At 35.1% G+C, this 23,177-nt stretch overlaps 3 protein-coding genes and 1 non-coding gene across 6 annotated transcripts; 2 read left to right on the top strand and 2 right to left on the bottom strand.

Annotated features, from left to right (window-relative positions):
* Positions 1 to 405: 405 nt before the first annotated feature.
* On the top strand, positions 406 to 3,652 carry LOC107916749 (protein NUCLEAR FUSION DEFECTIVE 4). Its single transcript, XM_016846115.2, has 2 exons — positions 406 to 1,735; positions 2,858 to 3,652. Exons 1-2 carry the CDS (start codon positions 552 to 554, stop codon positions 3,333 to 3,335), a joined length of 1,662 nt encoding a protein of 553 aa, XP_016701604.2. The 5' UTR covers positions 406 to 551; the 3' UTR covers positions 3,336 to 3,652.
* Positions 3,653 to 5,706: 2,054 nt separating this feature from the next.
* Positions 5,707 to 8,621, top strand: LOC107916750 (endo-1,4-beta-xylanase 5). 3 transcript variants are annotated; one of them, XM_016846117.2, is made up of 8 exons: positions 5,707 to 5,846; positions 5,961 to 6,040; positions 6,139 to 6,173; positions 6,292 to 6,451; positions 6,810 to 6,982; positions 7,112 to 7,213; positions 7,309 to 7,455; positions 7,533 to 8,621. In XM_016846117.2, the coding sequence occupies exons 2-8, from the start codon at positions 5,965 to 5,967 to the stop codon at positions 8,505 to 8,507; spliced, it is 1,668 nt and encodes a 555-aa protein (XP_016701606.2). In that variant the 5' UTR covers positions 5,707 to 5,846; positions 5,961 to 5,964; the 3' UTR covers positions 8,508 to 8,621. The 3 variants fall into 3 exon arrangements, with proteins under 3 accessions (XP_016701606.2, XP_040968205.1, XP_016701605.2); XM_041112271.1 differs by lacking the exon at positions 5,961 to 6,040 and having other exon boundaries at positions 5,728 to 5,846; XM_016846116.2 differs by lacking the exon at positions 5,707 to 5,846 and having other exon boundaries at positions 5,853 to 6,040.
* A 2,765-nt stretch (positions 8,622 to 11,386) lies between these two features.
* Positions 11,387 to 13,292, bottom strand: LOC107916797 (thaumatin-like protein 1). The gene is made up of 3 exons (XM_016846170.2): positions 12,778 to 13,292; positions 12,008 to 12,677; positions 11,387 to 11,909 (listed from the first exon to the last, which is right to left on the bottom strand). The coding sequence occupies exons 1-3, from the start codon at positions 12,848 to 12,850 to the stop codon at positions 11,588 to 11,590; spliced, it is 1,065 nt and encodes a 354-aa protein (XP_016701659.1). The 5' UTR covers positions 12,851 to 13,292; the 3' UTR covers positions 11,387 to 11,587.
* A 3,705-nt stretch (positions 13,293 to 16,997) lies between these two features.
* LOC121206418 (small nucleolar RNA R71) lies at positions 16,998 to 17,104 on the bottom strand. Its single transcript, XR_005901469.1, has one exon. It is a non-coding gene; the product is annotated as a small nucleolar RNA R71 (small nucleolar RNA).
* Positions 17,105 to 23,177: the final 6,073 nt, after the last annotated feature.

The following is a 23,177-nucleotide window of genomic DNA, read 5'->3' as shown; positions in this document are numbered from 1 at the left end:
GTATTAGTTTTTTGGATGAATGGATTGTTCTAAAAAGAAATAGAGAGAAAAATATAACATAGAGAGACAAATAAAGAAATTGAAAAAAATTTTAATTTTTGATAATAGTCATTTAATTTTGATTTTCTTTTCTTCTTCTCTTTCTAATGCCCAGTTTGGATTTTTATTTTTATTGGGATTGTTTAAATGATAACATAAACTCTAGCGTGACTGATTAAATACCACTTTAATTTTCCGTTAATTTGTAATGAAAAATAGTTAATAAAACTGATTTGTTATTTTTTGAACTGAATTAAAAATTAAATAAATATTTTTTCATAAAAGTCAAAGTTGAATTACTGAGAGTATAATTTATTATTATTATTATTATTTTTAATTAACCGAAGCCTACGGATTCTACAGATGGGTCCAAACTTTTACTCTTTTAAATAACCAAGCAAGGCCGCAAGTCACAAATACAGAAAGGCTCTAAATTTCGAGCTCTGAAAACTTTAAAAATCCATCCCACACCGACCGTTCAAAGTGTAGTGGTTGTCGGCGAGCTTTTTCTGATGGGGATTCGAGAAAGTCACACGTTCAGTGCCTGGAAATGGCTAGGCTTCGTATCTGCAGTATGGGTGCAGACCATTTCAGGCAATAATTACACTTTCTCAAACTACTCTGATGCCATCAAGACGCTTATGAACCTTACCCAGCTTCAGCTTAACAATTTGTCAGTGGCTAAAGATGTTGGTAAGGCTTTTGGTCTCCTTGCCGGTCTTGCTTCTGATCGTTTGCCCACTCCCGTCATCCTCCTTATTGGTGCCATTGAAGGCTTGATTGGGTATGGTGCTCAATGGCTTGTCGTCAGTCAGAAAATCCAACCACTTCCTTACTGGCAGATGTGTATATTTATGTGCTTGGGAGGCAACAGCACCACATGGATGAACACTGCCGTGTTAGTCACTTGCATCCGCAACTTCCGGAGAAACCGTGGTCCGGTCTCCGGAATCTTAAAAGGGTATGTCGGTCTCAGCACCGCTATCTTCACAGACTTATGCTCTGCCCTCTTCTCCGATGACCCAGCACGATTCCTCGTCATGCTTGCCGTCATCCCTTTTGCTGTTTGCCTTGTCGCCGTCTTATTCCTCCGTGAAATCCCCCAATCTACTTCCGTCGCTGCAGAGAAGGAAGAAGCGCGCTATTTCGCAATATTCAACATAGTCGCCGTCGTCGTCGCTGTTTATCTTTTAACTTACGACCTCATCGGTTCAACCAATCAAGTGTTTTCGCTGGTTTTCGCGGTTATACTTCTCATTTTATTAGCTAGTCCGTTGGCGGTCCCGATATATGCTTTTGTAAAGAGTTGGCGCTTGGTCGGGTTCGAAGCTGACATGGAGCGACAACAACCGTTGCTGAAAGAGGAAACTACGTCGCCGCCGTCGGAGACAAAGGAGATCATTACCGAAGTGGCAGCAGCAGCTTCGGCGGATGACGCGACGGTGTTAGTGGAAAAGACAAAACCGGTGATAGGAGAGGAGCACACGATAATGGAGGCGATGCAGACATGGGACTTTTGGGTATCGTTCATATCGTTCCTTTGTGGGGTGGGAACAGGTATGGCGGTGATAAACAACATGGCACAGATCGGGTTAGCCTTGGGTCACGCCGACGTTTCAATATTCATTTCATTGACCAGTATTTGGGGCTTTTTTGGCCGAATCATTTCCGGCTCTGTTTCCGAGTACTTTCTCAAGTAAGCTTCTTCCATTTCTTGCCCTTAACCTCAACTTGTTCCTTTTATTTTATTATTATTATTATTTTTTGTTGTTGCCAAAAACCTTAACTTTTGCTTGATTGTGACTTTTTGTTTAGGATCTTGTACTTTTAGTTGGTGGATATTGATTTATTGATTGATTCAGGTCGACATCGGTTTATTATTAGTAATATGCAACTTGATACCCTTATTTTTTTATTATTTTCCATATACTTTGATTTGATCGATGAGTTCATAACAACAACATGGAAGACATTTTGTCTTTTTACTTTTTAAAAAAAAAATGTTTAATTTCGTCAAATGTATGCAAACATCACATACAGGTTTTAAAAAATAAACCACAAGAAAACATTTTATGTAAGAAAAATATTTTCTTTTAAAATTTACTTAACGATGATCTTAACTATCTTTTATTAAATATCTGTTGGAGTCTTAGATATGTATGATTTTAGCAATATATAAACTGCTACATCTCTATCATCATTTTAATAAGTATGGTTTGGTTTTTTTCTTTTCTTGAGGGGCAATATTTTGTGCTTTGAGCCGCAAAACTGCATAATTTATTTTTATTAATAAAAAAAAAAACTGGTTTACGTTTTCTTTCTGGTTAAGAAACCTTGATTTGAATCCGCTTGTGGTTTGGTTTTTCAACTTGAGTTGTACACGAAATGCTGTTGCTGTTTGTTTTGCTTGTTACGTAATTTAATAAGTTTCCAACTTTTGGAAGCAAAAAAAAAAAAAAAAGAATGTTTTGCCCTCAATTAATACTGTGATTAGACAGCTTTTGTTGCTTTAATGGATGTTGGGGTTAAATGCATTTTGATCAATAAATAGATGAAACATGCATCATATTAATGCCTTAATGCTGTCATTGATTAGTTATAACAATAGTATATGTGGTTTAGGTTTCAATGTAAAATCTTAGAATGATTGAAGCTGAGTGTTGGTTGCAAAGTAGGTGAACTAATATTGCAAATGGACAATGTAGATGAGGTCATGGCAGGGTTGGCCAATTTGGATGGCTTGATAGGGACTAGTTTTCACTTGGCTCATAATGATGCCTAATAAGATCTATATTCCATGTGCATTGATTTCAAACAGGAAAGCAGGAACTCCTAGGCCACTTTGGAATGCAGCATCTCAGATCTTGATGGCGGTTGGGCTCCTTCTCATGGCATTGGCATTGCCTGGTTGCCTTTACATTGGTTCAATTGTTGTTGGCATGTGTTACGGAGTCCGTCTAGCAGTGACCGTCCCGGTTGCCTCGGAACTATTCGGTCTCAAATACTACGGTCTGCTCTACAACATTTTAATCCTCAATCTTCCCATAGGTTCTTTCCTCTTTTCTGGCCTGCTTGCTGGCTACCTATATGATGCACAAGCTACTCCAACACCAGGAGGTGGGAATACCTGTGTGGGAGCCCATTGTTACGGCCTCGTGTTTATCGTAATGGCTATGGCCTCCCTTATTGGATTTGGGTTGGATGTTTTGCTGGCAATTAGAACCAAGAACATTTATACCAAGATATTCAACAGTCGGAAACCGAAGAAATCTTTGGCGGCATCTAATGGCCAATGATAGACAATTCTGCAGAAAAGGTAAGGCTGGAATTGTAGGATTGATGAGCTCTTTGCTCAGTGATATCCTGCATACACCATTAGCCATTAGCTGGTTCATCATTTTATAAGGTGATCAGTGATTCTAGAACACCACTAGTACTGTATTAATAGTATGATTGTATGATTTTTCTCTCGAAAGAAAACGTGCAATAGTAATAAATTGTTAGAATTTTGTTCAATTCTTGTTAAGACAGCAACATATGGCATATGCCTTCATTGATCTATTGGTAGGCATGTCATTTGGTTAAATGCATTTACTACGATTATCAAGATATATATTAACGTTCTTGGTTCAAATAATTATAGAACTTACAATCTTGCAACTATTTGGGTTGCCCATGATAAAAAATGGTTCATTTGGCCCAGTCTGGTCTAAGAAAATAAGGAAGGAATCTCTGAAAGTCTTGTTTGTGTTTTTGGGTCACATGAGTCGAGTTTGTCTTCGGTATCTAATTGATCGACATATTAAAGCCTGTGGGCTACAAAAATATGGTCTTAGAGGCCCACATTTTGTCATCATCTTGATTTGAAAAATATCTTTTTAATTAGATGTGAGTAAAATTTAATTCGATTCAAAAAAATAAAAAAAAATTAATTTCGAGTTAATTGAATCAAGTTATTCGAGTAAGCTCGAATAAGAAATTTAGGATTTCGAGTTCGAGTTGAGTTGAATTCTACAATTCAAATAACTTGAATAATATGAATAACAGATTAGTATAAATACCCTTTTGGTCCCTATCAATTTTGAAAATGAACAAATTGGTCTCTCTCTTAACATAAATTACAAAAATTAAAAAATCAAAATAATTTTCAAAAACTGAAAATAATTTTTTAAATTCAAAATATTTATAAAAATTCTAAAATCTGTATAATTTTTTTTAAAAAATCTAAAAAATATATAGAAAAGTTGAAATTTTAAAAATTTTATAAAATAATAATTTTGGAATCTAAGTGATTAATGATTCAAGTTTATCGTACTAAAATATCATATTATTATTATGCTTTAAACAGTTTACAAATATATATGGTTTCAAATTTATATGCTCTAACAAGTAAATAGTTATATTGTAACAACATTTTAATTTAAAGTATTAATTTTTCTAATTTAACTCGAACAATTTCACTCGATTTGACCGAAAGTTCACACTTAATTCGAGTTATTCGAAAATCTAAATAAGAAAAGATAAAATTACGTCATTTTAATAAATGTTTACCTTATTTAAAATTAAAAGTCAAAACTATAAAGTTAAAAGTAAAATTACGTTATTTTGATAAATATTTACCTAAAAGTTAAAACTCAAAACTATAAAGTTAAAAGTAAAATTACGTTGTTTTGATAAATATTTACTTAATAATTTTATTTTCCTTCCCGAATTGTCACACTTTCCCTTTTTCCTTTGTTCATGTAAATATAACATCAAGTATAAGATTTGTTAACTTGACACGATTCAACTCGACTTGAAATTTTTTGACTCGATTAAAAAAAATTCAAATTGAATTCAGTTATTAAAATAGGATTCGTCAACTCGACTAACTCGAAATTTTTTAACTCGACTCAACTAAATCGAATACCCATCCCTTTCTGGCAGGTTGAAGGCCACTCTACAGTGATACTAGAATTGCAGTGAAAATGAAAATGTCTTTACCTTTTCCTTCAATGCCCAACAGGTTCCACGTCCATGGAGGAACCGAGGGATTGGGCATTCAATGTGATTTGACTTTTAAAGCATGTGAATGCATGGTCCCAATATCATGCACGCTTCACGCGTGCAAGTTCTAGCCATGAATGAAGCACCCCTGGAATCAAACTGGTCTGACAATGGAGGACTAGACTTTACTCTAAAGCAGACTTCACCTATTTCCAACCCACTTCCCATTAATTACCCATCTTCAATCCTTGTACAACTTGTGCTTTGTTTTCCAATCTCCATGATCAAAACAAAAACTAAGTTATCCCCCAAACACTAATTTCGGAATCTCTCAGTATTAGCAACAGTGCTTGGTTACACTGGTCACCTAATCCTCGAACCTCCATTATATAAATTTCTTCTTTTACACTTCTCAAAGCAGCCCAAGTTGGTGGCCAAAAGCAACCCAAGTTCTAATAATATTGGTTAAACGAACATTGTTTCAGTTTGCTGACAAAAACCAGAGTTTGGCACACAACCAAATCTTAGATTAAAAAAACACTTAACTTGGACTCAGCACTTAGTTCTTAGCAACAAGCCAACTCTCCATTAAAGCTAAAGTGACTAATATTAAGTAAGGGTGGATAGAAAATAAATAAATTTCCCACTTATATAACGTTGAGTCTAAGCCTGTATAACCATATCTGGACATTTAGCAGCAAAGACGAGTTTATTTAAAGTTCACATCAAATGAAACCCTTAAGTAAAACATGTGAGCAAGGCACGGGTTCTCATAGGCCTTTCACTGTTCCCTTGTGATCCCCACCACAAACCTTAATTAGGTACACTCCCCCTCTTTCTCCTGATATCCGAAATCATTTCATTTTTTTTTTCTGTATGGTATATAATGTAAGCTTCAGCATTAGTTCAATCCAATAGCCGTTTGTTCAAAACAGGAACATGAAACATTCTCTTGTTTTTGGTGGCTTCTGGGCTTTCTTCATTCTTCTTTGTGGTTCCTTGGTTGCTTCATATGGTTCTCTCTCCCTTTCTACATTTGGTTTGACTGTTCAAAACATTCTAATGGGGTTTTCAGAAAACTTAAGTGGGTTCTTTTTCTTTTTATTGCTGCAGATGGGCCTTTATATGATTTTAGTGCTTACACAGAGGTAAAACAGTTTTGAGAATAGATCATTTATCTATTGACTGTATTATGAATATGTAGTCTGAAGTTATTTGATTCACCGCAATGTCCATGACAATTGTTGATGATGTTGTTGGTTGCAGTGTAAAGCACAGCCAGAGGAGCCACTGTACCAAGGAGGGATTCTGAAAGATGAGCCTCCCATTATGAAACCTGCCATTATTGGCAAAACTGCAACTGGTTTTTACACTCCAGCTTTTCTCTTGAAGAATCTCACCCTGGGCAATTTGTACTGTTTCTCCAGTTAAGTTCTCCATCTATATGAATTTCGGATACAAATATTAAAACACAAATACTTCAAAAAAAGAATAAACAAGTTCATCGACATAGGTGAACCCTTAATGCACCTGTTACTGACTTACTGGCATGTCACACTGTATCATCCGTGGCCCAACAAGTGGCAATGTTTAAGGTTTGGATTTGTCACATAAAGTGGCAACCGACATATGCAAATGCTAGATATGGCCCCAGTTCAGGAACATCCCCCTGTTGTAGAGGCAACTGCCTTTTTAACATAGACAAAAACTTCTACTGTGAATATCAGACAAATTGTATTTTGAAACATTACAGGATTGGCTTACTCTGTTTGGTGAAATTACAGCTTGGATCAAAATACAAGGTGCAAATTCAGCTCTCATTAGGGCAAGCTTGAAGACAGAAAACAGAACATATAATTGTATAGGGACTGTTTTGGCTAAGAATGGTTGCTGGTCATTTCTCAAAGGTGGATTTGTTCTTGATTCACCTTCAAATTTAGCTTTACTGCTATTCCAGGTGAACCTATTTTCAAACCAATATATATTTAGGCTTTTATATGTGAAAAAGATTGAGCATTAGGTCATGAATGCTGTCATTGATTTTTGCTTCTAAGAACCTTTTTTTTCTAATGTCCTGGATATGCAGAACTCAGATGATAAAGATATTGATATAACAATAGATAGTTCCTCGTTACAGCCATTTACTGATCAAGAATGGAGGTTCAACCAGCAATTCATGATTAACACTGTAATTACTGTTGACACACTTTGTGAAATGATATTTCAACAATGGTAATGTCCAATATCTTAACAAAAATTACTTACTGTCTATTTTTTCCCCAGCAAAGGAAGCGTGCTGTAACAATACATGTCTCAGATCAACAAGGTAATAGGTTGCAAGGAGCAGCAATAACTATAAACCAAGTCTCAAAGGATTTTCCATTTGGTTCTGCAATAGCACACACCATTCTTGGGAATTTGCCCTATCAGGTATGTGTTCGTATTAATTTCTTAATACATGTCGGACAATGCTAGCTAATTGATCTTGTTTTCTTTTTGTCTTCCAGAACTGGTTTGTTGAACGATTCAATGCAGCAGTGTTTGAAAATGAACTGAAATGGTATGCAACAGAACCAGATCAAGGGAAGACCAACTACACCTTAGCTGACCAAATGCTGGAGTTTGTTAGAGGCCACCAAATAATAGCCAGAGGCCACAACATATTCTGGGAAGACCCCAAGTACACGCCTGCATGGGTTCGGAACCTTGCAGGCCCTGACCTACAATCAGCAGTTAATTCCAGGATACAGAGCTTAATGAGCAAATACAAAGAAGAATTCATACACTGGGATGTCAGTAATGAGATGCTCCACTTTGATTTTTACAAGCAACGACTTGGACCTGATGCAACCTTGCATTTCTACGAGACTGCACATCAATCGGACCCTTTAGCAACCCTGTTCATGAATGAATTTAATGTTGTGGAAACCTGCAGTGATGTTAAATCAACAGTTGACACTTACATTGAAAGGATAAGAGAGCTTGAACGCGGTGGCATGTACATGGATGGAATTGGGTTGGAAAGTCATTTTACAGTGCCAAACCTTCCTCTAATGCGAGCCGTGATAGACAAATTGGCTACCCTCAGACTCCCCATATGGCTAACAGAGGTAGATATTAGCAGTTCCGTTGGTAAAGAATTACAGGGGGTGTACCTAGAACAGGTACTAAGAGAAGGGTTTTCACACCCTTCAGTGAATGGGATAATGCTGTGGACGGCTCTCCATCCAAAAGGGTGTTACGAAATGTGTTTAACTGATGAGAATTTTAAGAATCTCCCAGCGGGTGATGTGGTTGACAAGCTGCTGAAAGAATGGGAAAGCGGGGAGATGAAGGGGGTAACAGATGAGCATGGTTCATACAGCTTTTATGGATTCTTAGGCGAATACAAGGTCAATGTCGGATATGGGGACAGGGCTGCAAATTCTACTTTCTCACTCCCCCGTAGCGATGAGACTAAACACTTCAGCATTCATTTGTAGCACCCATGATTCTTGTATATGGAAATTTTAAATTTGATTTTAAACAGTACTCAAAGAGTACAAACACGTTTTGATTCGAAGTTTAAATACTAAACCTAAGGTTACCTCGGGCTATGGACGAGTTGCCACCCCAATCCAATGGATATTGGGCTCAAGCTGTTTGGTTCAGCAGCAATGTCCTAGGGACAAATAAATAGTTACGTGGCTTCAATGAGTTCAATCAGCAAGCCACTGAAACAGAATATGTTGTCCAAACAAAGCCATTGGCAGGCAGCTTCAATCACGCATTGCTTTGAGCTTACTCTTCAAAATCACACTATCACCGTTCACATTAAAAGCAGATCCATCCCATGTCATTTAAACAATCTTGGGATGCTGATTGGCAAGTATTACCACTTCATTTAATCGCGTTGCATCATGAGTAAACAGTATTGTTCTCTCTCAACGTCTAAACACCCCTCAAGACTTTCCCACTTTAAGGTTCGCCAAATTCAAACCTATGACCTCCTAAATATGAAGTCATTGTTGCAACTTTGGTACCATTTCATCAGACTAACACCAAAATTATATTATGATTGTAAAACGAAAGCCCAAAACCAACCTTCCACAACACCTTGAGAAGTAAAATATACTAGATTTTGTTACATTTATAATATAGGTGACAATAATTATATAAAGTTCAAACTTGAAAGTGTATGTTTTATGTTTTGGGTTCAAATTTTATACTCATCATAAGCATATAATTTTTTTTTCTGAATTTTATATAAAAAGATAAAAATACCCTTCAATTAATATTTATTGCTTTGTTAAGACATGAGTTTGCTTATTTAACAAGAGGTGGGATCTAGTTATAAGTGACATCAACTCAATCAAAATCTTTATATATAGTATAAATATAAATAGAGAAAATATTTTGTACACCGCTAGTGGAGTTTTTAGACACTACAAGCAAGACCAGAGAGTTGACAAGTGTCCTATAGGGCATAATAAAATATTAAAAAATAAATATTTAAAAAAAAAATATGCATGCTAATTTTTTAAGTTTCCTTGTGGAATAAAAGAAAAGTATATTGTCAATATATCAAATACTAACCCGTATATATAATTAATGGAAATTTGAATCATAATACTTTTCAAAAGGAAAATTCATTAATTCATTTTATGAATAGGACCATACTATTCGAGAAAAAAATCAGTCATCTTAGGCAGTGAAGGACAGTTCATCAACAAACAAAAGTTTGAACTCAGCATCAATAAAATATTATGGTATATTGATAACTAACTTTGTCACAACTCAAACACAATGTATCAGGAGTGATTGCAAGCATTTAACACGATAAGGGAATCAATCTTGACTGATCCAAAGTGGTGGGGGAAAAAATCAGCAAAAGAACTTATCATCCACCAATTTGGAGAGGATAACTATAAAATCAACCCTAAAATCACTAGCAAAAGACTTCATGCACAAGTAAGACAAAAAGAACTAAAACTTGTCCAAGACAAGACAAAAATTTCAAAAAATGAAGACTTATTAAACAATAAAGGAAACATATAATATTTAACACAACACGGATCGAAACTGACACATAGAACCATTTATGATTTTGAAATAGTCTCAAAACTTAAGTAGATTAAGAAGTCGATAAAGAGTCACCATTCGAGTATCTACAATCAACCCACTATCAAAGAGAAACTACTAGTGGTCGATGGATGTTCAGGAACGATAGATACCACCATTATGTATCATAACTTGTGAAGATAATAAAAATACCTACAAAATAGATTTACAAACTTAAAAAGATAAATATATAGAATAAATGAAGAGAACAAGTAAAGAAAAAGACAGAAAATAACCAACCTGAAAGCTAACACCCACTAAACAAAATAAGAGGAAAAAATTTGGATGATAATAAACTATAGGCTATTGGGCAATTAATTATAGTGAAATTCAGAATTATAATACATGTGAAAATTCTATACCGACTTAAAAGATTGCCCTGACTGAAACAAGCAACAGTATGTGCATGATTAGGCATCTCCATTATTAAGAAATTATGGAAGGCAATTATTCAAGCTCCGTTTGCACAGTGCTTCTCTAAGTTAATTGAGCCGTATTTTCAGGTGCTCAAATCATATGGTAAACATTTCATCATCATTGTACCACCTAAATTGGTCAAAAAGTTGCATGATGTGGATCAAATTTTGCGACCGCCAAGTGCCAAAAGGTCTTTCATTTGCCAAAAATTTCAAAGCAAATTAATCCCACCACTTGGACTTTATTCACTTTATTAAGGTCCCATTACGATTATTTAGGCATATTCTCGAGTACTCAACTCACATTTGAATATAATTTAGGTAAAATCCTATGGAAGGTCCCTGCACTATGGATTTTTGATAGATTTAATCTTTATTTTTTATTTCTGAAATATATTTTCAATTCAAGGGTTATTTTTTTTTTGTAAAAATCCATCGGCTTGTTTTTTAAAATATATGCTCCTTGATATATTTTGTACTTCTTTTTAAAATGTGCAATAATGATAGTAGAGGGACTGAGCTCAAAAAACGCATAGTGCAAGGACTTTATGTAGTATTTGACCTAAAATTTACTAGTATTGATTCCTCTTCCACCGACGTCCAAAGTCCAATCATTCATGGCAGACAAAGGCAAAAAGCTGAGCTGAAAACTTGAGACTTAGGGCATCCTTCACATACAACACCCAAATTCCTCACATTTCCACATTACAAACAAGCTTTTAAGGAAGAAGATCCCACCTTTCTCTTTACAATCCAAATTGCCAAAAAAGAAACAGACAACCAAAGCTGAAAAAGCAAAGCTAACAACACAACACATAACCAAAATATCTCTAAATCCCAGAATGTTAAGAGAAACAACAGTTTTAAATGTTTATATAACATTGGGGAATCTTGAAGCTGATGATGGTTTACAATCTGGACCAAGAATCTGTCAGCTTTTTTTTTCCTCAAACAAAGGCCAAAACCCCATTTTTACCCATCAAAGCTGCAAATCTGTAAAGAATTCACATTTAACAAAAGCCATAATACAAAAGGATAGGGATGGGCTACAAGTGAACTAATGAAAACAAGAAACACAATGCTGTTGATGCCATGAGTGCAAATGGTAGCAGAAAAGTGGGAGATGGTATTGTTCTTGGTGAATCTCCCATTGCCAAACCAGCTAACCATGATCCATCTGTCAACATCGTTTGCCCAGATCCTGACCCAGTACTTGAACCCGAACCAGGGTATCCGTACCCTGAAACCGAATATCCATATCCATTACCAGAATAAGTTAACCCGGGTTGTGTCCCTGACTCTTGTGGCGTTGAGCCTGTCACAGGGGTAGCTTCTGTAGCTGGCGTAGCATCTCTCGAAGATTTTTGACTGCAACAAAATGCCACATCGTTGGAAACATTAAAAGGGTTAATAATCACTATAATCTTCATCATATTCAGAGTTTAGACAGCAATTTTTTCATTTACCTAGGAGAAGAGGGACAAAAGGTGACCGTATAATCTGCTCCAGTACACGTGAAAGTGCTTGTAGCATCATCGTATGCATAGCTGTAAGATCTGGGACAAGCGGCCTTGAACATCTCAGAATAAACTGAAGGCTTACATGTGGCAGGTGTGCTATACGCGCCACTGCAACAATACTCGGGACTCCCGAATGCCTCACACGCGCTCTTGCAAGCGTCACCGTCCCCAACCCGGAGCTCCGACGGGCATTGACGGTTCAAGTCAGTTGTACACCCCGTCGAAGCACAAAGACCTGATCCACCACTGCCTTCAACGATCGTGGGGATATTGTAGCCATCAACAAGGCTGACGTCGTAAAAATCTTGCCCTCCTGTTCCCAGAGTGAACTCAGCCAGAGTCACGGGCGGAGCAGCTCCGAGTCCGTTACATTCCATCTGACCCGACCCGCAGTCGCCCGTTACGCACGTACCAGACCCGGATCCGTCAAATGTGCAGCCCGTTCGACCCCAAAAACGACCCGACCAGCCAGTTGGGGCTTGAAATGAACGAGACGAGTCCTTTGGTAGCTCGAACCCAGTGCTGTCGAGTGTAGGACTGCCTGCATTTGCTAATATCCCAGGCCACACCGTGTAGCCACATCGATTGACAAATGTGAAAGAAGCACCTAATGCACCTGAAAGAAAGAAAGAAAAAACAGATGGGGGTTTTTAGTGTAAATATAAGAAACCACGATGCTTGAGAGACTCCCAGAAAAAAGGAGAGAGCTGGGTTACCTTTAGAGTTCAGAGTTAAGACAATGAGATACAGAATAAGAGCTAATGAGCTAAAGGAGTGAAGAAGATCCATGTCTTCGAAGTTTAGTTTAGCTTAGCTTAGCTACAAGCCTAGAAGATTTCCAAAGCAGAAAAATGAGGAATGATGGAAGAAGAAAGGACAAGCAGGGGAGGGTGAAGTAATTAATATGCCCCCCGAACTCCACGGGAGAGGATATTAGCGAAGAAGAGAGTGAAAAGAGGAGGATCAATGATCAACTAAAAACCGACAAAAGTGTTAATGATATAGAGAGAGTGCATATCAGTACACAGCCACTGCTATTGTAATATAATACTAATTCCTATATCCTTCCTTAATCTTGCTTTCTTTTTTAATCCCCTAGGCTTGTCCTTCTTTTCACTTGTTAACCCTTTTATTTTTGGTTTCTTCATTTTCTTCAAGTAGGAAGTACTGTTTGTTTGTTACTGTTGTCATCATAATTGTCAAAAGAAAAGGTCAATTATTTGGTCTATTTTGTTTGACTTTGCAGCGTTTTCGTTGTAAACCCAAATAAATAGTAATACAGGGAGGAGAATCTGGGTATGAAATTCCAAACAAAACCTCAACCCTAGTTTAGATAAAAGACCAGAGCTGCAATTTGGTAAGAACCTCAATATGGGGTTGAGTTGAGAGAAGACGACCATCTTTTGGGTGGTTGATGATGTATTAGAGGGAATTTAGACTTACCACAACCTCTTTTTTTTTGGTGTTTCTTTTCAGATTTCAGCAATAGAAATCTTTTTTCTTTTATTGATATGTAAATTAATACAATTATTTTGATTATATTAAAAATTAAGTCCAAAAACAACATTGTAACATTGCCTAAAATCAAGTCATACCAAAAATATTTGACACCAAAAAATAAATTTTATCATCATTAAATGCTCCGCCATTGAAACAAATTACATGAATTTATGCATCGAATCAAGATTGATGATCTTATTTCTACCAAAATATATATATATATATTGATGATCTTATCCTTCCTGAACAGCTTATAAAATTTCATAAAACGTTAAATCTTTCTGATAAGACGTAAGCTCCAAGTCAAGCAACCGGTACAAGAAGAGCAATGTGAGAGTAAGAGAGTTGACTATTGAAATATCTTCCATTTAACCCTTATTCTTCATTTATTTACTAAGAAAAAAATAAATGGGAGAAGGTATTTAGAAAGATTTCTGCTGTTTTGTAAAATTATAAAATTAGTCATTCAATTATTTACTCAATTATAAAAAAAATTAATTTTATCACTAACATTCTAAATTATTTTTGTTTTAGTCACTCTTCATTAAATCTTTAATAGAAATGATGATGTGAATTTTATTAATTGTTATAATAACACATTTAGTATTCAATACTTTCATATTTTACCAATTTGATCATAATCTAAATAATTCAATTAATTTGACACTCCACATTTACAAATTCTATCAATTTAATCCTTAAAAATATATAATTAAATGATTTTCCCAACATTCTTATTCTGAAATCCAATCATCATCATCTCCACCATGAAAGCATAAAGTTACCGACGTCAATGAATGTAAAGAAGTTGTAAACCTGAATCAAGTTCAAAAAGTTTCCGCTTTGAGGACAAGCCAGAGTTGGTCAGAGATGAAGCTATGGTGGAAAATCCTGTGCAATAACAGCTTCACTCAATTCAACTCATGATTTCGTCTATTGCACCAGCATCTAAATCAACTCATGATCTGTATATCCACTAATGCATGTGTAAAAGTTATTTCAATTGTATGCATGACGCTTGGGAAATTTCCAGAATTGGATTTTGCGAGTAAATCAGCTTAAGCTTCACTTTCTTCCAATATTTTCTTCCCCTAAACGAGCCTTATTTTTAGCTTCTTTTCATTTGTTATTGTTAGGCTCGAGAATATAATACGGATAAATTGGTTGTAAAAATAAATTTTAAGCTAATATTTTAATATTACTGAGAATCATTGACATGTTTAATATTACTGAGAATAATTGAGAATGCATTGATTCTTTATTATTTTTGGATTGATTCGTTTTTCTTTTTTAATTTTATGAATTTGATATTTCAAGTATATACTATGTTGAATCTTTGAAATTCTTTGATAAAATTTTTGAGTTTTGATTCTTTTAATAAAATTTTAGAAATTTATAAATATAATCTAGTTTAATATTTGCATAAGCTATTCAAAAGATAAATTTTTATTTATTTATAATCAATTGATAAAAATTGATTTATGAGATTTCTTTCTGATAAACCATAAAAGTAACACATTTTAATCCCATACTTAGCATATTTTTGGATGATTTATTATCTAATTTAGTGAATTTGATGCTCTTAATCCTTTAATTTCATGTTTTATACTTAGGAGAGCATAGGGGAACAAAAGGAGAAAAAAACGGGCCAAAAACGGACAACACGGGCTGAGCACACGCCCATGTGACAGCCCGTGTCGATATCGCTCCCTAGTTCCCAAACACGCTGAAAAAGCTAATTTTTAGGGTTTCTGAGCACTCTAAAGTCTATATAAACACACTAGAAGAAGACCTAAGGGGACACACAGAGCAGAAAGCAGAAATTACTCGAAGGAAGCCGTTGGAATCATCTCGAAAGTAGATCCACTTCAAGATTGAAGATCTCTATTCAAATTTCTCTCGAAGTTTATTTGGGTTTTTTATGTCTTATTGTTTTTCTAAATTTGAGATGTTTTCTTTTCACATTATGAACTAAACTCCCTAAATACCTAGGGAGGATGGAACTTATGATGAATCTTATTATTTAATGTTCTGAATTTAATGATAAATACTTGTTCTTGTTCTTAATTATGTGTTCTTAATTCTTGATCTAATATTTTCAAGATATTAATTCAAGTTGATGTGCTTATTCAGTGGAGCAAAAGTCCCTGTTAAGAGTAGATCTACCATAATTAAGCGGAGTTGCATGCAACCCTAGAAATAGGGCTACATAAATCTGCCGGATTAGAGTCAAATCTAATAAGAGAATCCATAGATCGAGTTAATGCGACAATAAGGGTTTTAATTAGAAAGAGATTTCAATTAATCGACCTAGAGTTAGTTGTTTTTAGTCTCGAAAGAGATATTAACATAATTTAGGGATTTCGACGAATCAAGACAAGTGAATAAATGGTTTGATTCAGAATCAGAATAATAAGTGAAGTCTAGGTGGATTCTTTCTTGGGTATTGTCCTCCTTATAAGTTTTCTTCAAGTATTTTTCCCAATTCGCTCTCTGTCGTGTTCAGTAGTTAATTAGTTAGTTAATTTTAGATTAAAATAGATCCCTTATATTTTAGGCTAAATAATAGAAAGATAGTTAATACTAGTACTTTTAGTCCTTGTGAATACGATATTCTGGACTCACCATAACTATACTACCATTCGATAGGTGCGCTTGCCTTAGTCGTGATCGTAGTCTAGTTTAGTGAATCATAAAATGATCGTCAAATTTTTAGCGCCGTTGTCGGGGACTAAGATATTAGGAACGCTTGATTTTTATTAATTTAGCCATTTTTATTTTATTGTATTTTTTTGTTTAGTTTTATTTTTAATTACTAATTTTTCTTTTGTTTGCGTCTGGTAGGTTCTTATAGTTTATGACTAGAAGAATCTCGTCAAGACCTCTACTTTTTTACAGTGAAATTGAAAGCACAGTTCGCAGAAATTGTAGAGAAATAAGACAGAGTTTACAGTATATAGAGGAAGAGCATGAGGGTGATACCAATACTACCGATGAGATGGTTGAAAATCAGAATAATCCGCTACCTCTTGTGGTTGCCGCGAATCCTATAAATCAGAATCCTACTCCTCGTACTATGTACGATTATGATAAGCCCACTCTCATTAGGGTTGAATCGAGTATTGTTAGGCCGGCTATTGCTGCAAATAATTTTGAACTGAAACCTAACACTATACAAATTATTTAACAATTTGTTCAGTTTGATGGTTTACAGGATGGAGACCCAAATACTCATTTGGCCAATTTCTTAGAGTTCTGTGATACTTTCAAAATTAATAGCATTTCTGATGATGATATTCGCCTTTGGTTATTTCCCTTCTCACTGAGGAATAAAGCTAAACAGTGGTTGAACTCTCTACCACGAGGGTCTATCACTACATGGGAGCAAATGACCGAAAAGTTTCTTTTGAAATACTTTTCGCCGGCCAAGACGGCAAAGTTGAGGAATGATATCTCCTCCTTTGTGCAAATGGACTTAAAGACCCTATACGATGCATGAGAGAGGTATAAGGATTTATTGAGAATGTGTCCTCACCATGGGTTACCCTTATGGTTACAAGTTCGGACTTTCTACAATGGTTTGAACCCCTCAACTAGACAACTAATCGATGCAGTTGCCGGCAGTACCCTAAATAAAAAAACACTTGAGGAGGCTTATGAGTTTATTGAAGAGATGTCACTAAATAATTATCAGTGGCAAGTCATGAGGACAAAACTGACAAAAGCCGCTAGTGTTTTCAACCTCGACACAATCACCATGTTATCAACTAGGTAGAGCTCTTAAATAAAAAGATTGATGGTTTATTTGTTTCTACGCAGATACATCCAGTAATGCAATGTGACACAAGTGGAGGAGGAATGGATAATCCAGAATGCCTAACCTACGACCCTAGTACTACGAACGAACAAGTCAACTATATGGGTAACAATTCTAGACCTCAGAATAACCCCTATAGTAATACTTACAATGCAGGTTGGAGAAACCATCCCAATTTCTCGTGGGGTGGTCAAGGACATCAAAAACCGCAACCCCCTCCAGGTTTCCAACAACCATATTACCAGTAGAAAAATAAGCCGAACCTTAAGGAGATACTAATGAAATTCATCTCGGTGTCAGAAACACATTTCCAAAACACCGAAACAGTGCTTAAAAATCAGCAAGCATCGATTCAAGGGCTCGAGAGACTACAAGGTAGCTTGCCTAGCAACATTGAAACTAATGCAAGAGAGCAGCTCCATGTGATTACTGTTCAATATGAAGGAAGGTTAATTGAGTCTAAACTAGACCCAAGGCAAGAAACAGTGGTAAGTCAAAATGAGGTGGATGAAAGCCAAAATAACCAAAAACCGGTGAGTAAAGAATATACACCCCGCGTGCCATTCCCCAATGTGACAAAGAGAGATCGCACAGATGAAAAATTCGGTAAATTTCTTAACATTTTAAGAAAATTACATATTAACTTATCGTTTATTTAAGCTCTTTCGCAGATGCCCAAGTCAGTTAAATTTTTAAAGGAGCTTCTGGTAAACAAACGGAAGTTAGATGATTCGTCGCATGTGGAATTAAATGCAATTTGCTCAACAATTCTACAAAACAAACTACCCAACAACTTGAAAGATCTAAGGAGTTTTACTATTCCCTATTTAATTGGTAGTTTAAATATTGATAATGCTTTGGCCGATTTAGGGGCGAGTATAAATGTCATGCCCTATAAAATGTTCAAACAACTAGGTCTTGGGAAACCTAAACAAACTAGGATGAGTATTCAACTGGCAGACAAAACTATTAGATTTCCTAAAGGTACTGTTGATGTAACACCCCTAACCCGTATCCGTTGCCGAACTAGGGTTAAAGGCATTACTGGAAAAAATCAAAACATTAACATTCATTTCATAAGCAACGAAGCATTAAAGATCAAATATCAATATAGAGTCTCTTATATAGGTCATCGAGACATTAAACATGTATAAAAAAGGGGTCAGGACTAAACCGAACACATAAAAAAATTCTCTAAAATTTAAACATTTTTCAAACAAGTACAGGTAACACGCCCGTGTGAACAGGCCGTGTAACGGCCCAAATTTCAGTGATATCGGAACAGTGATTTGAGATCACTAAATCCGACAAGTATGTTTAAAAATTTAATAAATTAATAATTATGAGTCAAGTGTGAATTTAGAAGAATTTTGAATTAGTGAATTTTGTGTAAAAAAAAAGAGAGAAAAGAATTTAATAAGTAAATTGGGTCTAAAACGAGGTATCGAGACCTCGAATTCATAAACCGAGCCATAAATATTTTTAGAAATATTTATGGAGTGTAAATAAGTTAGTATTAAAGTTTCGTCAAGAAATTTTAAGATTTCGGTAGTTAATTAGGTGAAAAGGACTAAATTGAACTAATTGTAAAATTGTGAGATGTGATTAAATAGCTTAAGTATTTAAAAAGATGGATTTAAAGAGCAATTAGACCCAAAGGTTAATGGCTGGACGGTTTGGGTATGAAATAAGCAAGAAAACAATGTGAACAAGGGGCAAAATTGGAAATAGCATAAAAGTTAGTAATTAAATAATGATGTAATTGAAAAATCTAGACATTTTCTTCATCTTTCTCAGCCAGAAACGTTGTACCAGGTCTCCTATGCTGGTTTTTCATATTTTTACACCATGTAAGTTCAATTTTTACTATTTCTTAGTAATTTTTATGTTTTGGTGACTTTTACAATTAGGTCCAATCATCTAATTCATTAGTTTTTGATTTGATGGGTGAAATTGGAAGTTACCCTGGCTGAGTAAGGGTAGTATATGATGAATTATTATGAAATTGAAGTTCTAATTTCATATTAAGGTTGTTTTATTAAGTCATTTTGATAGAAAATGGTATTTAGAACCTAATTGTGAAAAAGTTGTGAATTAGATGTTGGTGTTGAAATTGAGAATATCAAAGGTTTTGAAATAATTTATAATGATAAAATAAAGTGTTAATTGAGAAAAAATTAGTTCAATTGATGGGTGAATTGAGTAGGGACTAAATTGTAAAAACTGTAAATTTTAGGGTAAAAGTGTAATTTAGAAATTTGAACAGCATAAATTGTGAAGTGAAGTAGAAATCAAATAAATGCTAATGAGTAGAAATAATTTATATTATAGATCAAGAGAAACGAGATTCAAGTCGTGATCGAGGGAAAAATAAAGTTTACGAGAAATAGGCTCGATTGCTAATATTTTATATCGAGGTAAGTTCATATGATTTTTAATAATGCAATGTGTAATTTAATGTTTTGAAATGAAAATTTCATGAATGATATAGTATATTATTGTATATAAAATGTCATTAAACTGTGATAATTGTAAAATGATATTTGAATAAAAGTACAAATTAAATGGAACAACAGACTTGAGTACTTTCATTCAGTGGCTAAGACGAATTGACGGAAAAGACCATGGTTGGACCATGGCAGCATGTGAAATGTAATTTCCGTATAAGACCATAGCTGGGCTATGGCTTCGGAGAAATGTGATATGTGCTTCCGTATAAGACCATATCCGGGATATGGCATCGGTGTGATATGTGCTACCGTATAAGACCATATCTGGGATATGGCATCAGTGTGATATGTGATCCGTGTAAGACCATGGCTGGGCTATGGCCTCGGTATGTGATATGTGACTATGTGCAAGACCATAATTTTACTATGGCATTGTGATAATGAGGTACTCAATTCCGTAGTTGTTCCCTAATTTGATTATGAACGAAAATATAAAATGGCCCGAAAAGATTAAGAATTGGTGAATACTATGAAAATGACACGATTTGGAATAAGTTCTTGATACTTGATGACATTGAGATTATGGATCTATGCTTATGAAGCATAATTATGTGTTCTTACCATGATGGATGAAATGATATTGTATGGATTTAGTGAATAATAGTGGTGAATGAATAAATATGGCCTTGCCAGTTTTGGGTTACTGCAGTAGTGTATATTTTGAAATTCACCATAAATTGTGGAAATTGAGTTAAGGGCTGAATAAAATATGAGATTAAAGCCTGATGAGTCTAGTTTCATATAGAGGAAACGGTGCATGCAATTGGATTTTATGTTATAAGATATTTAAATTGTTGTGAGACAGAGTTTGAATGACTTCGAGATCCCCTGTTCTGATTTTAGAAAATTATTAGAAATTGTACAATTGTGGTGTTTTATCTTAAAAGCATGTTGGTAATTGCTTATTAATTTCATATGGACTTACTAAGCATTTATGCTTACTCCCTCCTTTTCATTCCTTATAGTTTTGACAAGCTAGCTCGGAAATCGGGAACGGTCGGAGGCCCACTCACACTATCCGTATACCATCTTGGCATAATGGCTTGTATATTTTGAGTATGACATGTATAGCATTATAATCATTTTGTATATATGGTCTTATGATATGGTTATTGAGTGGTATGGAAATGCTTGGTAATGATTAGCCATTGGAATGGCTAATCATGATCATATTTGGTGTTATGTATGTCAAATTGCTAGCTAATCCATGGAAACCATGAAATAGGTAAAATTTACCATAAAATAGATTCAGACAGCAGTAGAGATGAGAATTTGAAAAATAACTAAAAATAGTAGAAATGGAATTAAATAATGAATAAGTTATGGAATCGAAGCTTGATGAGTCTATTTTCATATGGAAGAAGCGAAATAGGTATATGATCTATATTTTATGAGATGTTTAAATTTTTGTGAAACAGGGCCAGAGCAATTTCTGGATCCCCTGTTCTGAATTTGGAAATTCACCATAAATTTTAAAAAGATAATTAGAAGTCATGCTTTATATGTACAGATTCCTTATTGAGTCTAGTTTTATTAGAAACAAACGGAATAGTCATTTAAGCTCTGTACAGGGAGATATCTGATTCGTAATACACAGAGGTCAGAGTAGTCGAACCCTGAAACAGGGGAGACTTTAACTAATAAACTGTACTAATTGGCCCAACCAAAAATTCTAGAAAAAAAATTAGTAGATAGATATATGAGTCTAGTTTCAGGAAAAATTTACGGAATTGGATTTCGAGTTCCGGAACTCGAGATATGAATTTTTAAGAAACTATGATGCAGTTAGACAGCTTGTCTGAATTTGTTTAAGTGCTCAAATAAGTTTAGTAATGCCTCGTGCTCGACTCCGGCGACGGTCTCGGGTAAGGGGGCGTTACAGGCCGTGTGCCTTACACGACATTAGACACACCCGTGTGTCTAGGCCGTGACAAAACAAGGCACACATACTGACTTGCTCACACGGCCACAAGACACGCCTATGTGCTTTGGCCGTGGTCGAATCTAACTTGGGCCATATGGTTAGCCACACGCCCGTGTGCCTTGGCCATGCTCGAGCCTGACTTACAATTGTAGGGTACCCCAAGGGACACAAGGCCGTGCAACATAGCCATGTGTCGCACACAGCTGAAACACACGCTCGTGTGGACAAAAATAGGCCATTTGAATAGCCAACTTGCCACCCCAATTGGGTCAAACCTACAAGCACCAAACTAAACATATTTGCACAACATTTTATGACCAATTCACAACCAAAACATAAGCCCTTCATGACATATCATTGCCAACCAAATTATAACAAATCTAAAATAAAATCATACCAAACATAAGTTTCAACTTCATGACAAAACCTTATCAATTGCCATAACTAACACATGCCAAAAGCTCACATATCTTATCATTTCTTATATTCATACCCAAACACACTAAATATATCATATTGCCTCATAATTCATATACCAAAACCATATCATAATCACATCCATACCAAACCATATCACATGGATAAATATATACAATCACAAAACATAATCTAAACACTTCTAGCCTATACATGCCATACTTTAATATATACATTTTCAAAGTACAAAAAATGAGGTTCGATAGTATGGTGATGATCCTTGACGATCCCTAAATGCATAGTAGCTTCGATATCTATAAAACAATGCAAACACATACACAAAGTAACCTTTCAAAAGCTTAGTAAGTTCGTAACAAAATCAACAACAACATATAAAATATGAAACAACAACACATAAGTACTTATAAATTTTCTACTCATCTATCAATTTCATGCCAACATCATCCATATATTTACACCAATTAAATAAACTTTATATGCATAATACCATCTACCACATAGGTATTAAACTTACCTAAACATTCTCGTATTCATTCATTTTCATTCTTACCTCTTGTTCGGATATTTTAAGACTTTTTGAAGATTACCAATAGTTTAAACATCTGCACACGTAGTGCTTTAAAGATTAGCCAAAGCTATAATAATTCCGCACACTTAGAGCTTTCTCAATTAACTGAAGCTATCTTGGTATCGCACACTTAGCGCTTAATATAGTTGAAGCTAATTTAAATCGCACACTTAGTGCCAAATACAATTGGTTTATCATTGTATTCATCCAAACTAAATGTATATACAATCTATGTATAAGAAAAGCATCAAAACATACTTATAACATCATGTTTTACGTACGAACTTACCTCGTACTCGGAGTTGTCGACTCGGATTGTTTACTCAATAACCTTCGATTTTCCTCGGTCTAAATCTAAA

This window comes from Gossypium hirsutum, chromosome A01 (genome assembly GCF_007990345.1).
Source record: "Gossypium hirsutum isolate 1008001.06 chromosome A01, Gossypium_hirsutum_v2.1, whole genome shotgun sequence".
NCBI lineage: Eukaryota > Viridiplantae > Streptophyta > Magnoliopsida > Malvales > Malvaceae > Gossypium > Gossypium hirsutum.
Note: the sequence above shows the minus strand (reverse complement) of the source record. Positions and strands in the feature narration are given on the sequence as shown.